The following is a 15469-nucleotide window of genomic DNA, read 5'->3' as shown; positions in this document are numbered from 1 at the left end:
CCCTAACCCCTAATCTCTGACCCTAATACCCCTCTTCAGGGACTACATAGTGTGTGGAGGTTAGTAACCCTGACCCCTAACCCCTAATCTCTGACCCTAATACCCCTCTTCAGGGACTACATAGTGTGTGGAGGTTAGTAACCCTGACCTCTGACCTATAACCCTTGACCCTAATACCCCTCTTCAGGGACTACATAGTGTGTGGAGGTTAGTAACACTGACCCCTAACCCCTAATCTCTGACCCTAATACCCCTCTTCAGGGACTACATAGTGTGTGGAGGTTAGTAACCCTGACCCCTAACCCCTAACCTCTGACCCTAATACCCCTCTTCAGGGACTACATAGTGTGTGGAGGTGAAGCTGAGTCTCTGTGAGCTGTCTGAGTGGTTAGTGTGTGTAGTGTGTGTAGTGTGTGTAGTGTGTGTGTGTAATGTGTGTGTGTAGTGTGTGTAGTGTGTGTAGTGTGTGTAGTGTGTGTAGTGTGTAGTGTGTGTGTGTAATGTGTGTGTGTGTACACACTGTGTTTTCTCAGTCACAGGGTTGTCCAGTTGTGAAAGTTTCTGTTGAAATGTCTGACAACGCTGACCAAGTAGGTAACACTGACACACACTGACACACACACACACACACACACATATCTCCCCCCTCCTGACTCAACTCTATTTCACAACAGGCCAGTGGCTGACTGCGTAAATACAGTGTGTGAGCTCGCATGTACTTGTCTGTGTGTTACCTTCAGTGTCAATAGGTCCTGAATACATGTCTCTCTCTCTGTGTCTACAGGGTCACCTTCAGAACATCCTGAATACATGTCTCTCTCTCTCTCTACAGGGTCACCTTCAGAACATCCTGAATACATGTCTCTCTCTCTGTGTCTACAGGGTCACCTTCAGAACATCCTGAATACATGTCTCTCTCTCTGTGTCTACAGGGTCACCTTCAGAACATCCTGAATACATGTCTCTCTCTCTGTGTCTACAGGGTCACCTTCAGAACATCCTGAATACATGTCTCTCTCTCTGTCTCTACAGGGTCACCTTCAGAACATCCTGAATACATGTCTCTCTCTCTGTGTCTACAGGGTCACCTTCAGAACATCCTGAATACATGTCTCTCTCTGTGTCTACAGGGTCACCTTCAGAACATCCTGAATACATGTCTCTCTCTACAGGGTCACCTTCAGAACATCCTGAATACATGTCTCTCTCTCTGTGTCTACAGGGTCACATTCAGAACATCCTGAATACATGTCTCTCTCTGTCTCTACAGGGTCACCTTCAGAACATCCTGAATACATGTCTCTCTCTCTGTGTCTACAGGGTCACCTTCAGAACATCCTGAATACATGTCTCTCTCTGTGTCTACAGGGTCACCTTCAGAACATCCTGAATACATGTCTCTCTCTCTCTCTCTCTCTACAGGGTCACCTTCAGAACATCCTGAATACATGTCTCTCTCTCTGTGTCTACAGGGTCACCTTCAGAACATCCTGAATACATGTCTCTCTCTCTCTCTACAGGGTCACCTTCAGAACATCCTGAATACATGTCTCTCTCTGTGTCTACAGGGTCACCTTCAGAACATCCTGAATACATGTCTCTCTCTCTGTGTCTACAGGGTCACCTTCAGAACATCCTGAATACATGTCTCTCTCTGTGTCACCTTCAGAACATCCTGAATACATGTCTCTCTCTGTGTCTACAGGGTCACCTTCAGAACATCCTGAATACATGTCTCTCTCTCTGTGTCTACAGGGTCTCCTTCAGAACATCCTGAATACATGTCTCTCTCTGTGTCTACAGGGTCACCTTCAGAACATCCTGAATACATGTCTCTCTCTCTGTGTCTACAGGGTCACCTTCAGAACATCCTGAATACATGTCTCTCTCTGTGTCTACAGGGTCACCTTCAGAACATCCTGAATACATGTCTCTCTCTCTGTGTCTACAGGGTCTCCTTCAGAACATCCTGAATACATGTCTCTCTCTGTGTCTACAGGGTCACCTTCAGAACATCCTGAATACATGTCTCTCTCTCTGTCTCTACAGGGTCACCTTCAGAACATCCTGAATACATGTCTCTCTCTGTGTCTACAGGGTCACCTTCAGAACATCCTGAATACATGTCTCTCTCTCTGTGTCTACAGGGTCACCTTCAGAACATCCTGAATACATGTCTCTCTCTGTGTCTACAGGGTCACCTTCAGAACATCCTGAATACATGTCTCTCTCTACAGGGTCACCTTCAGAACATCCTGAATACATGTCTCTCTCTCTGTGTCTACAGGGTCACCTTCAGAACATCCTGAATACATGTCTCTCTCTGTGTCTACAGGGTCACCTTCAGAACATCCTGAATACATGTCTCTCTCTCTGTGTCTACAGGGTCACCTTCAGAACATCCTGAATACATGTCTCTCTCTCTGTCTCTACAGGGTCACCTTCAGAACATCCTGAATACATGTCTCTCTCTGTGTCTACAGGGTCACCTTCAGAACATCCTGAATACATGTCTCTCTCTCTCTCTGTGTCTACAGGGTCACCTTCAGAACATCCTGAATACATGTCTCTCTCTCTCTCTACAGGGTCACCTTCAGAACATCCTGAATACATGTCTCTCTCTCTCTCTACAGGGTCACCTTCAGAACATCCTGAATACATGTCTCTCTCTGTGTCTACAGGGTCACCTTCAGAACATCCTGAATACATGTCTCTCTCTCTGTGTCTACAGGGTCACCTTCAGAACATCCTGAATACATGTCTCTCTCTGTGTCTACAGGGTCACCTTCAGAACATCCTGAATACATGTCTCTCTCTCTGTCTCTACAGGGTCACCTTCAGAACATCCTGAATACATGTCTCTCTCTGTGTCTACAGGGTCACCTTCAGAACATCCTGAATACATGTCTCTCTCTCTGTGTCTACAGGGTCACCTTCAGAACATCCTGAATACATGTCTCTCTCTCTCTCTACAGGGTCACCTTCAGAACATCCTGAATACATGTCTCTCTCTGTGTCTACAGGGTCACCTTCAGAACATCCTGAATACATGTCTCTCTCTGTCTCTACAGGGTCACCTTCAGAACATCCTGAATACATGTCTCTCTCTCTGTGTCTACAGGGTCTCCTTCAGAACATCCTGAATACATGTCTCTCTCTCTGTGTCTACAGGGTCACCTTCAGAACATCCTGAATACATGTCTCTCTCTGTCTCTACAGGGTCACCTTCAGAACATCCTGAATACATGTCTCTCTCTGTCTCTACAGGGTCACCTTCAGAACATCCTGAATACATGTCTCTCTCTCTGTGTCTACAGGGTCTCCTTCAGAACATCCTGAATACATTTCTCTCTCTCTGTGTCTACAGGGTCTCCTTCAGAACATCCTGAATACATGTCTCTCTCTGTGTCTACAGGGTCACCTTCAGAACATCCTGAATACATGTCTCTCTCTCTGTGTCTACAGGGTCACATTCAGAACATCCTGAATACATGTCTCTCTCTGTGTCTACAGGGTCACATTCAGAACATCCTGAATACATGTCTCTCTCTCTGTGTCTACAGGGTCACCTTCAGAACATCCTGAATACATGTCTCTCTCTCTACAGGGTCACCTTCAGAACATCCTGAATACATGTCTCTCTCTCTCTACAGGGTCACCTTCAGAACATCCTAAATACATGTCTCTCTCTCTGTGTCTACAGGGTCACATTCAGAACATCCTGAATACATGTCTCTCTCTCTCTACAGGGTCACCTTCAGAACATCCTGAATACATGTCTCTCTCTCTCTCTACAGGGTCACCTTCAGAACATCCTTAATACATGTCTCTCTCTCTGTGTCTACAGGGTCACCTTCAGAACATCCTGAATACATGTCTCTCTCTCTCTCTACAGGGTCACCTTCAGAACATCCTGAATACATGTCTCTCTCTCTCTCTACAGGGTCACCTTCAGAACATCCTGAATACATGTCTCTCTCTCTGTGTCTACAGGGTCACCTTCAGAACATCCTGAATACATGTCTCTCTCTGTGTCTACAGGGTCACCTTCAGAACATCCTGAATACATGTCTCTCTCTGTGTCTACAGGGTCACCTTCAGAACATCCTGAATACATGTCTCTCTCTGTGTCTACAGGGTCACCTTCAGAACATCCTGAATACATGTCTCTCTCTCTGTGTCTACAGGGTCACCTTCAGAACATCCTGAATACATGTCTCTCTCTCTCTCTGTGTCTACAGGGTCACCTTCAGAACATCCTGAATACATGTCTCTCTCTCTGTGTCTACAGGGTCACCTTCAGAACATCCTGAATACATGTCTCTCTCTGTCTCTACAGGGTCACCTTCAGAACATCCTGAATACATGTCTCTCTCTCTGTGTCTACAGGGTCACCTTCAGAACATCCTGAATACTTGTCTCTCTCTCTGTGTCTACAGGGTCACCTTCAGAACATCCTGAATACATGTCTCTCTCTCTCTCTGTGTCTACAGGGTCACCTTCAGAACATCCTGAATACATGTCTCTCTCTCTGTGTCTACAGGGTCACCTTCAGAACATCCTGAATACATGTCTCTCTCTGTGTCTAGAGGGTCACCTTCAGAACATCCTGAATACATGTCTCTCTCTGTGTCTAGAGGGTCACCTTCAGAACATCCTGAATACATGTCTCTCTCTGTGTCTACAGGGTCACCTTCAGAACATCCTGAATACATGTCTCTCTCTCTGTGTCTACAGGGTCACCTTCAGAACATCCTGAATACATGTCTCTCTCTCTCTCTCTACAGGGTCACCTTCAGAACATCCTGAATACATGTCTCTCTCTCTGTGTCTACAGGGTCACCTTCAGAACATCCTGAATACATGTCTCTCTCTGTCTCTACAGGGTCACCTTCAGAACATCCTGAATACATGTCTCTCTCTCTGTGTCTACAGGGTCACCTTCAGAACATCCTGAATACTTGTCTCTCTCTCTGTGTCTACAGGGTCACCTTCAGAACATCCTGAATACATGTCTCTCTCTCTGTGTCTACAGGGTCACCTTCAGAACATCCTGAATACATGTCTCTCTCTGTGTCTACAGGGTCACATTCAGAACATCCTGAATACATGTCTCTCTCTGTGTCTACAGGGTCACATTCAGAACATCCTGAATACATGTCTCTCTCTCTACAGGGTCACCTTCAGAACATCCTGAATACATGTCTCTCTCTGTGTCTACAGGGTCACCTTCAGAACATCCTGAATACATGTCTCTCTCTCTGTGTCTACAGGGTCTCCTTCAGAACATCCTGAATACATGTCTCTCTCTGTGTCTACAGGGTCACCTTCAGAACATCATGAATACATGTCTCTCTCTCTGTGTCTACAGGGTCACCTTCAGAACATCATGAATACATGTCTCTCTCTCTGTGTCTACAGGGTCTCCTTCAGAACATCCTGAATACATGTCTCTCTCTGTGTCTACAGGGTCACCTTCAGAACATCATGAATACATGTCTCTCTCTCTGTGTCTACAGGGTCTCCTTCAGAACATCCTGAATACATGTCTCTCTCTGTGTCTACAGGGTCTCCTTCAGAACATCCTGAATACATGTCTCTCTCTCTGTGTCTACAGGGTCACCTTCAGAACATCCTGAATACATGTCTCTCTCTGTGTCTACAGGGTCACCTTCAGAACATCCTGAATACATGTCTCTCTCTCTCTGTGTCTACAGGGTCTCCTTCAGAACATCCTGAATACATGTCTCTCTCTCTCTGTGTCTACAGGGTCTCCTTCAGAACATCCTGAATACATGTCTCTCTCTCTGTGTCTACAGGGTCACCTTCAGAACATCCTGAATACATGTCTCTCTCTGTCTCTACAGGGTCACCTTCAGAACATCCTGAATACATGTCTCTCTCTCTGTGTCTACAGGGTCACCTTCAGAACATCCTGAATACATGTCTCTCTCTGTGTCTACAGGGTCACCTTCAGAACATCCTGAATACATGTCTCTCTCTGTGTCACCTTCAGAACATCCTGAATACATGTCTCTCTCTGTGTCTACAGGGTCACCTTCAGAACATCCTGAATACATGTCTCTCTCTGTGTCTACGGGGTCACCTTCAGAACATCCTGAATACATGTCTCTCTCTGTGTCACCTTCAGAACATCCTGAATACATGTCTCTCTCTGTGTCTACAGGGTCACCTTCAGAACATCCTGAATACATGTCTCTCTCTCTGTGTCTACAGGGTCTCCTTCAGAACATCCTGAATACATGTCTCTCTCTCTCTCTCTACAGGGTCACCTTCAGAACATCCTGAATACATGTCTCTCTCTCTGTGTCTACAGGGTCACCTTCAGAACATCCTGAATACATGTCTCTCTCTCTGTGTCTACAGGGTCACCTTCAGAACATCCTGAATACATGTCTCTCTCTCTGTGTCTACAGGGTCACCTTCAGAACATCCTGAATACATGTCTCTCTCTCTGTGTCTACAGGGTCACCTTCAGAACATCCTGAATACATGTCTCTCTCTCTGTGTCTACAGGGTCACCTTCAGAACATCCTGAATACATGTCTCTCTCTCTCTGTCTACAGGGTCTCCTTCAGAACATCCTGAATACATGTCTCTCTCTCTACAGGGTCACCTTCAGAACATCCTGAATACATGTCTCTCTCTCTACAGGGTCACCTTCAGAACATCCTGAATACATGTCTCTCTCTATCTACAGGGTCACCTTCAGAACATCCTGAATACATGTCTCTCTCTCTGTGTCTACAGGGTCACCTTCAGAACATCCTGAATACATGTCTCTCTCTCTCTCTACAGGGTCACCTTCAGAACATCCTGAATACATGTCTCTCTCTCTGTGTCTACAGGGTCACCTTCAGAACATCCTGAATATGTGTGTGTGTATTGTGTCTGTGTGTGTGTGTAATTGGGGTTAGGGTGTGTGTGTGTGTAATTGGGTTTAGGGTGTGTAATGTGTGTGTAATTGGGGTTAGGGTGTGTAATGTGTGTGTAATTGGGGTTAGGGTGTGTAATGTGTGTAATTGGGGTTAGGGTGTGTAATGTGTGTGTAATTGGGGTTAGGGTGTGTAATGTGTGTAATTGGGGTTAGGGTGTGTAATGTGTGTGTAATTGGGGTTAGGGTGTGTAATGTGTGTAATTGGGGTTAGGGTGTGTAATGTGTGTGTAATTGGGGTTAGGGTGTGTAATGTGTGTGTAATTGGGGTTAGGGTGTGTAATGTGTGTAATTGGGGTTAGGGTGTGTAATGTGTGTGTAATTGGGGTTAGGGTGTGTAATGTGTGTAATTGGGGTTAGGGTGTGTAATGTGTGTGTAATTGGGGTTAGGGTGTGTAATGTGTGTGTAATTGGGGTTAGGGTGTGTAATGTGTGTAATTGGGGTTAGGGTGTGTAATGTGTGTGTAATTGGGGTTAGGGTGTGTAATGTGTGTAATTGGGGTTAGGGTGTGTAATGTGTGTGTAATTGGGGTTAGGGTGTGTAATGTGTGTGTAATTGGGGTTAGGGTGTGTAATGTGTATAATGTGTTTATGCCAGGTCTGGTATCCAGTGAGAAAGCCAGTCTGTCCTTCCTGGTCTCCTAGAGGGGTTAGGGTTAGGGTGTGTAATGTGTGTGTAATTGGGGTTAGGGTGTATAATGTGTGTGTAATTGGGGTTAGGGTGTGTAATGTGTATAATGTGTTTATGCCAGGTCTGGTATCCAGTGAGAAAGACAGTCTGTCCTACCTGGTCTCAGCTCCTAGAGGAGGTAATGTGGCGGTGGTGGCTGTAGGGGGCGCTCCAGAGTCTCTAGACGCCCGGCCAGGAGCTCTCACCCTTCAGGTTCTACACCGCAAGGGATTCATCAAACTGGCACTCAAACACGGGTAGGTCTGAAACACGGGTAGGTCTGAAACACGGGTAGGTCTGAAACACGGGTAGGTCTGAAACACGGGTAGGTCTGAAACACGGGTAGGTCTGAAACACGGGTAGGTCTGAAACACGGGTAGGTCTGAAACACAGGTAGGTTTGAACAAGGTTGGGGTCAATTCCATTTAAATTCCAGTCAATTCTGAAAGTAAACCGTATTCCTGGGTCCTGGGGGGTGCAGCGGTCTAAAGCCCTACAGCCTAAGGGTCGATCCGGGCCGTGTCACAACCGGCCGTGTCCGGGAGCCGTGTCCGGGAGCCGTGTCCGGGAGCCGTGTCACAACCGGCCGTGTCCGGGAGCCGTGTCCGGGATCCGTGTCCGGGAGCCGTGTCACAACCGGCCGTGTCCGGGAGCCCCATAGGACGGCTCCCGGTCGTGATAAGAAGTAGGCGGCCAGGCGGGTCATTGCAGAGATGAGCCAAGGGTTAGGGTTACACGCCTGTTCTGGGTCGGGCCTGGTTAGTGCTGGGATGGAGACAGCCTGTTCAGGGTCGGGCCTGGTTAGTACGGGCCTGGTTAGTGGTGGGATGGAGACAGCCTGTTCAGGGCCTGGTTAGTGCTGGGATGGAGACAGCCTGTTCAGGGTCGGGCCTGGTTAGTACGGGCCTGGTTAGTGCTGGGATGGAGACAGCCTGTTCAGGGTCGGGCCTGGTTAGTACGGGCCTGGTTAGTGGTGGGATGGAGACAGCCTGTTCAGGGCCTGGTTAGTGCTGGGATGGAGACAGCCTGTTCAGGGTCGGGCCTGGTTAGTACGGGCCTGGTTAGTGCTGGGATGGAGACAGCCTGTTCAGGGTCGGGCCTGGTTAGTACGGGCCTGGTTAGTGCTGGGATGGAGACAGCCTGTTCAGGGTCAGGCCTGGTTAGTACGGGCCTGGTTAGTACTGGGATGGAGACAGCATGTTCAGGGTCGGGCCTGGTTAGTACGGGCCTGGTTAGTGCTGGGATGGAGACAGCCTGTTCAGGGTCAGGCCTGGTTAGTACGGGCCTGGTTAGTACTGGGATGGAGACAGCATGTTCAGGGTCGGGCCTGGTTAGTACGGGCCTGGTTAGTGGTGGGATGGAGACAGCCTGTTCAGGGTCGGGCCTGGTTAGTACGGGCCTGGTTAGTGCTGGGATGGAGACAGCCTGTTCAGGGTCGGGCCTGGTTAGTACGGGCCTGGTTAGTGCTGGGATGGAGACAGCCTGTTCAGGGTCGGGCCTGGTTAGTGCTGGGATGGAGACAGCCTGTTCAGGGTCGGGCCTGGTTAGTACGGGCCTGGTTAGTACTGGCATGGAGACAGCCTGTTCAGGGTCGGGCCTGGTTAGTACGGGCCTGGTTAGTACTGGGATGGAGACAGCCTGTTCAGGGTCAGGCCAGGTTAGTACGGGCCTGGTTAGTACTGGGATGGAGACAGCATGTTCAGGGTCAGGCCAGGTTAGTACGGGCCTGGTTAGTACTGGGATGGAGACAGCATGTTCAGGGTCGGGCCTGGTTAGTACTGGGATGGAGACAGCCTGTTCAGGGTCGGGCCTGGTTAGTACGGGCCTGGTTAGTACTGGGATGGAGACAGCCTGTTCAGGGTCGGGCCTGGTTAGTGGTGGGATGGAGACAGCCTGTTCAGGGTCGGGCCTGGTTAGTGGTGGGATGGAGACAGCCTGTTCAGGGTCGGGCCTGGTTAGTGGTGGGATGGAGACAGCCTGTTCAGGGTCGGGCCTGGTTAGTGGTGGGATGAAGACAGCCTGTTCAGGGTTGGGCCTGGTTAGTGGTGGGATGGAGACAGCCTGTTCAGGGTCAGGCCTGGTTAGTACTGGGATGGAGACAGCCTGTTCTGGGTCGGGCCTGGTTAGTACTGGGATGGAGACAGCCTGTTCAGGGTCAGGCCTGGTTAGTACTGGGATGGAGACAGCATGTTCAGGGTCGGGCCTGGTTAGTACTGGGATGGAGACAGCCTGTTCTGGGTCGGGCCTGGTTAGTGGTGGGATGGAGACAGCCTGTTCTGGGTCGGGCCTGGTTAGTGGTGGGATGGAGACAGCATGTTCAGGGTCAGGCCTGGTTAGTACGGGCCTGGTTAGTACTGGCATGGAGACAGCCTGTTCAGGGTCAGGCCTGGTTAGTACTGGGATGGAGACAGCATGTTCAGGGTCGGGCCTGGTTAGTACTGGGATGGAGACAGCCTGTTCTGGGTCGGGCCTGGTTAGTGGTGGGATGGAGACAGCCTGTTCTGGGTCGGGCCTGGTTAGTGGTGGGATGGAGACAGCCTGTTCAGGGTCGGGCCTGGTTAGTACGGGCCTGGTTAGTGCTGGGATGGGAGACAGCCTGTTCAGGGTCGGGCCTGGTTAGTACGGGCCTGGTTAGTGCTGGGATGGAGACAGCCTGTTCAGGGTCAGGCCAGGTTAGTACGGGCCTGGTTAGTGCTGGGATGGAGACAGCCTGAAAAAAAGAAAAAAAAGAAAGTAAGCCGAATTTCAATTCCAAATGTTCCTAATTTAAAAGCAGTGAAGAGAATTGGATTTCTTGTTTAAATATCAGTTTACTTCCTGAATTGACTGGAATTTAACTGGAATTTACCCCAATCCTGGGTCTGAAACACGGGTAGGTTTGAAGCATGTCTGAACACGGGTAGGTGTGAAACACGGGTAGATGTTAAACATGGGTAGGCTAAAAGCACGTCTGAACACAGGTAGGTATGAAACAAGGGTAGATGTGAAACATGGGTAGGTCTGAGACACGGGTAGGTTAAAACTGAAACACGGGTATTCAATCTAGTAATTCAATATTACGTGTGGTGTGTGTAATGTTTAAGTACTGTATGTGTGTGGTGTTCCTTAGGGCCCAGCTGGTCCAATTGTAATGTTATTGCCAAGCTGGTCCCAGTGTAATGCTAATCCCCAGCTGGTTCCAGTGTAATGTTAATGCCCAGCTGGTCCCAGTGTAATGCTAATGCACAGCTGGTTCCAGTGTAATGCTAATGCCCAGCTGGTCCCAGTGTAATATTATTGCCCAGTTGTTCCCAGTTTAGTGTTAATGCCCAGATGGTCCCAGTGTGATGTTGATGCCCAGCTGGTCCCATTGTAGTGTTAATCCCCAGATGGTCCCAGTGTAATGTTGATGCCCAGCTGGTCCCAGTGTAATGTTAATGCCCAGATGGTCCCAGTGTAATGTTAATCCCCAGCTGGTCCCAGTGTAATGTTATTGCCCAGTTGTTCCCAGTGTAGTGTTAATGCCCAGTTGTTCCCAGTGTAGTGTTAATGGCCAGCTGGTCCCATTGTAATGTTAATGCCCAGATGGTCCCAGTGTTTAGGGGGGAGTATGTAAACCAGTTGAACCACTTTAATATGTTTAATTTGTTATTTTATATGTGAGATAAGATGACAAACATTAGGCTGGGTATCAGTCAAGCAAGAACTGATGAGAAGTTTGATGACATGTGCCCAAGCCTACCACGCAAAGGCACTATGGAGTTATTTTCCCAGGTTGACTCAGACATGCACAGGAAAGTGATATCACAACTTAAGCCTTCTACCTGCCTTCTCGATCCTATCCCCACCACCTTCTTCAAAACAGTTAATTGCATATCTGAAGAAGTGCAAGCTATTGCTAATCACTCCCTGTTCACAGGCACTTTCCCCACTGCACTACAAACTGCTATGGTGAAACCCCTTCTGAAGAAAAGTCATCTATGGTGAAACCCCTTCTGAAGAAAAGTCATCTGGATTCTTCAGCTCTTAGCAATTTTCGGCCAATCTCCAATCTTCCATTCTTAGGCAAAATTCTGGACAAATTAGTTTTCAAATTATTCCTATCTGTTTTTTGTGCAGAGACAGCCTTAGCTAAAGTGATAAATGATCTTAGAGCCAACACAGATGCCAAACAGCTCTCTGTCCTTGTGCTCTTGGATTTAAGTGCCGCATTCGACACTGTTGACCATGATGTCCTTCTGGACAGACTGGAGAGGTGGGTTGGCCTCTGTTGACCATGATGTCCTTCTGGACACACTGGAGAGGTGGTTGGCCTCTGTTGACCATGATGTCCTTCTGGACAGACTGGAGAGGTGGGTTGGCCTCTGTTGACCATGATGTCCTTCTGGACAGACTGGAGAGATGGTTGGCCTCTGTTGACCATGATGTCCTTCTGGACAGACTGGAGAGGTGGGTTGACCTCTGTTGACCATGATGTCCTTCTGGACAGACTGGAGAGGTGGGTTGGCCTCTGTTGACCATGATGTCCTTCTGGACAGACTGGAGAGGTGGTTGGCCTCTGTTGACCATGATGTCCTTCTGGACAGACTGGAGAGGTGGGTTGGCCTCTGTTGACCATGATGTCCTTCTGGACAGACTGGAGAGGTGGGTTGGCCTCTGTTGACCATGATGTCCTTCTGGACAGACTGGAGAGGTGGTTGTCCTCTGTTGACCATGATGTCCTTCTAAACAGACTGGAGAGGTGGTTGGCCTCTGTTGACCATGATGTCCTTCTGGACAGACTGGAGAGGTGGGTTGGCCTCTGTTGACCATGATGTCCTTCTGGACAGACTGGAGAGATGGTTGGCCTCTGTTGACCATGATGTCCTTCTGGACAGACTGGAGAGGTGGTTGTCCTCTGTTGACCATGATGTCCTTCTGGACAGACTGGAGAGGTGGTTGGCCTCTGTTGACCATGATGTCCTTCTGGACAGACTGGAGAGGTGGTTGGCCTCTGCTGACCATGATGTCCTTCTGGACAGACTGGAGAGGTGGTTGTCCTCTGTTGACCATGATGTCCTTCTGGACAGACTGGAGAGGTGGGTTGGCCTCTGCTGACCATGATGTCCTTCTGGACAGACTGGAGAGGTGGTTGGCCTCTGCTGACCATGATGTCCTTCTGGACAGCCTGGAGAGGTGGGTTGGCCTTTTCAGTCCAGTTCTAAATTGGTTTAAGACCAATTTAACCGGTCGAGAGTTTTTGGTCACCCTTGGTGTTGACAATATGGCACCAATAGACATGGCAGCTCTACTTCTAGCTCCTTAGCCACTTTGCAGTATTTTTTATGTATTTGTGTGTTTTTCTTACATTATTAGCCCAGAATGTTTTTTGCATTATTACATACAGACGGAAAGAACTTCTGGATATCAAAGCGGTGGTAACTCACCAGCATTTCGACCAGAAATACGACTTTCCTGAATTGGATCCTTTGTTCGTACCCCCCAAAGCGATTGAATTTACAGCGCATTTGGAAAGTATTCAGACCCCTTCCCCTTTTCCACATTTTGTTACGTTACAGCCTTATTCTAAAATTGATTAAATTAATTGTTTTCCTCACAATACCCCATAATTGTCATGACTTCCTCCAAAGCTGCCTCCTCTCCTTGTTAGGGCAGGCTTCGGCGTTCGTCGTCACCGGCCTTCTAGCCACTGCCGCTCCTCATCTCATCATTCCATTTGTTTTGTCTTGTTTTTACACACACCTGGTTCATATCCCGTCATCAGTACCTGTATAAGTGTTCCCTCTGCCCCCCATGTCTTTGTGTGTGATTGTTTATTGTGGAGGTGACGGTAGCTCGGTGGAGCTTTATATATTTGCATCGCCAGGATATTCACCCGTGTGCTTTGTTTTCTCCAGTGTGCCGTTATACCGCACTGTAGTGTTTTACTCATTGCTGCGTACCGCTGTATTTGCCGAACAAACCATTTATTCTGTAATTTACCCTCCTGTGCCTGACTCCATCAAAATCACCCGCTACAATAATGATAAAGTGAAAACAGGTTTTCAGATTGTTTTACAAATTTATTACAAATAAAAAACAGAAATACCTTATTTACAAGTATTCAGACCCTTTGCTATGAGACTAAAAATTGAGCACAGGCGCGTCCTGTTTTCATTGATCATCCTTGAGATATTTCTACAACTTGATTGGAGTTCACCTGTCGTAAATTCAATTGATTGGACATGACCTGCAAAGGCACACACCTGTCTATATAAGGTCCCACAGTTGACAGCGCATATCAAAGTAAAAACCAAGCCATGAGGTCGAAGGAAATGTCTGTAGAGCTCTGAGACAGGATTGTGTCGAGGCACAGATCTGGGTAAGGGTACAAAAAACAAAAACAAATTCTGCAGCAATGAAGGTCCCCAAGAACAGGAGCAAGCCAACCAAGAGGTTGAGACGACTCTGCGCTGCCTGATCTCCGCCAACCCCACCACATGAAGCCAGCAACTAGTGTGGGTTGAATACGCCCTCAACACCCTTCCCTGCTCTGCCACAGGTCTTTCAACCTTTGAGTGTTCCCTGGGTTATCAGCTCCCGCTCTTCCCAGAGCAAGAGAAAGAGGTCGGCATACCCTCGGCCCAGATGTTTGTCCGCCGCTGTCGTTGTACCTTCTGTTGCCCCGTACCCTCCATATACATCCCACATTTCATGTGTCTAGGATCAAACCCATGTCTCACAGCCCTTTGTCTCCTGTTTCCAGGCCCACCCCTCTCCCTGTCTCATCGACGGCCAGCTGGCCGTGTTGTGAGGCGTCTCCTGAAGGTTCGACCTTGGGGCAGGGGATTCCAGTACCTGGTTGACTGGGAGGGTTATGGCCCAGTGGAGAGGTGCTGGGTCCCCGCTAGGGACATCCTAGACCCAGGCCTCATCGCTGAGTTTCAACGCCGACACCCCGGTCAACCAGGTATGCACCCAGGTAGGACGCCAGGCCCTAGAGGGGGGATACTGTCACACCCTGATCTGTTTCACCTGTCTTTGTGATTGTCTCCAACCCCTCCAGGTGTCGCCCATCTTCCCCATTATCCCCAGTGTATTTATACCTGTGTTTTCTGTTTGTCTGTTGCCAATTTGTTTTGTTTCGTCAAGCCTACCAGCGTTTTTCCCCTTGCTCCTGTCTTTCTCAAGTTCCTGTTTTCTAGTTTTCCCGGTTTTGACCATTCTGCCTGCCCTGACCCTGAGCCTGCCTGCCATTTGGTACCTTGTCACACAACCCTGAATAATTTACCTCTGCTTGCCCTGACCCTGAGACTGCCTGCCGTTCTGTACCTTTTGGACTCTGATCTGGATTACTGACCTCTGCCTGCCCTTGACCTGTTGTTTGCCTGCCCCCTGTTTTTGTAATCAACTTTTGTTACTTCGACACTGTCTGCATCTGGGTCTTCTCCTGAAACGTGATAACTCGCTAATGTCCCTGGACAATAAAGTAGACGAGCTCAGGGCGAAGATTTCCTTCCAGAGAGACATCAGGGACTGTAACATACTCTGTTTTACGGAATCATGGTTCTCTCCGGATATACTGTCCCCGTCCATGCAGCCAGCTGGGTTCTCAGTACATCGCGCAGATAGGAATAAAGAACTCTCCGGGAAGAAGAAAGGCGGAGGTGTTTCATGATTAACTACTCATGGTGTGATTGTGGTAACGTACAGGAACTCAAGTCCTTTTGTTCACTCAACCTTGAATACCTCACAATCAAATGCTGACTGCATTACCTCCCAAGAGAATTCTCTTCGGTTATTGTCACAGCTGTGTATTTTGGTATTTGGTATTTTATTAGGATCCCCATTAGCTGTTGAGAATGCAGCAGCTACTCTTCCTGGGG

At 48.4% G+C, this 15469-nt stretch overlaps 1 protein-coding gene and 2 long non-coding RNA genes across 25 annotated transcripts in view; 1 reads left to right on the top strand and 2 right to left on the bottom strand.

Annotated features, from left to right (window-relative positions):
* The window catches only part of LOC311117615 (2-acylglycerol O-acyltransferase 2-A-like), a 35634-nt gene that overhangs the window by 7643 nt on the left and 12522 nt on the right, over window positions 1–15469 (top strand). For both annotated transcript variants that reach the window (XM_084192551.1, XM_084192550.1), the window contains one exon: window positions 7708–7882. In XM_084192551.1, the coding sequence (XP_084048677.1) occupies window positions 7708–7882 (175 nt within the window). The remainder of the gene's footprint in view (window positions 1–7707; window positions 7883–15469) is intronic.
* LOC311117616 lies at window positions 468–3340 on the bottom strand. 18 transcript variants are annotated; one of them, XR_014611678.1, is made up of 4 exons: window positions 2056–3070; window positions 1479–2005; window positions 1327–1374; window positions 468–1136 (listed from the first exon to the last, which is right to left on the bottom strand). It is a non-coding gene; the product is annotated as an uncharacterized lncRNA (long non-coding RNA). The 18 variants fall into 18 exon arrangements; XR_014611680.1 differs by having other exon boundaries at window positions 468–1374; window positions 1479–1526; window positions 1575–2005; XR_014611674.1 differs by lacking the exons at window positions 468–1136; window positions 1327–1374 and adding exons at window positions 3078–3177; window positions 3274–3340 and having other exon boundaries at window positions 1406–2005; window positions 2056–2981.
* LOC311117617 lies at window positions 3376–7547 on the bottom strand. Of its 5 annotated transcripts, none has more exons than XR_014611692.1 (5): window positions 5924–7547; window positions 5624–5671; window positions 4646–5475; window positions 4000–4143; window positions 3376–3421 (listed from the first exon to the last, which is right to left on the bottom strand). It is a non-coding gene; the product is annotated as an uncharacterized lncRNA (long non-coding RNA). The 5 variants fall into 5 exon arrangements; XR_014611693.1 differs by lacking the exon at window positions 3376–3421 and adding an exon at window positions 3429–3613; XR_014611695.1 differs by lacking the exon at window positions 3376–3421 and having other exon boundaries at window positions 3826–4143; window positions 4646–5041; window positions 5230–5475.

Source organism: Coregonus lavaretus (assembly GCF_964263955.1).
Source record: "Coregonus lavaretus genome assembly, contig: HAP1_SCAFFOLD_382, whole genome shotgun sequence".
Classification (NCBI taxonomy): Eukaryota; Metazoa; Chordata; class Actinopteri; order Salmoniformes; family Salmonidae; genus Coregonus; species Coregonus lavaretus.
Note: the sequence above shows the minus strand (reverse complement) of the source record. Positions and strands in the feature narration are given on the sequence as shown.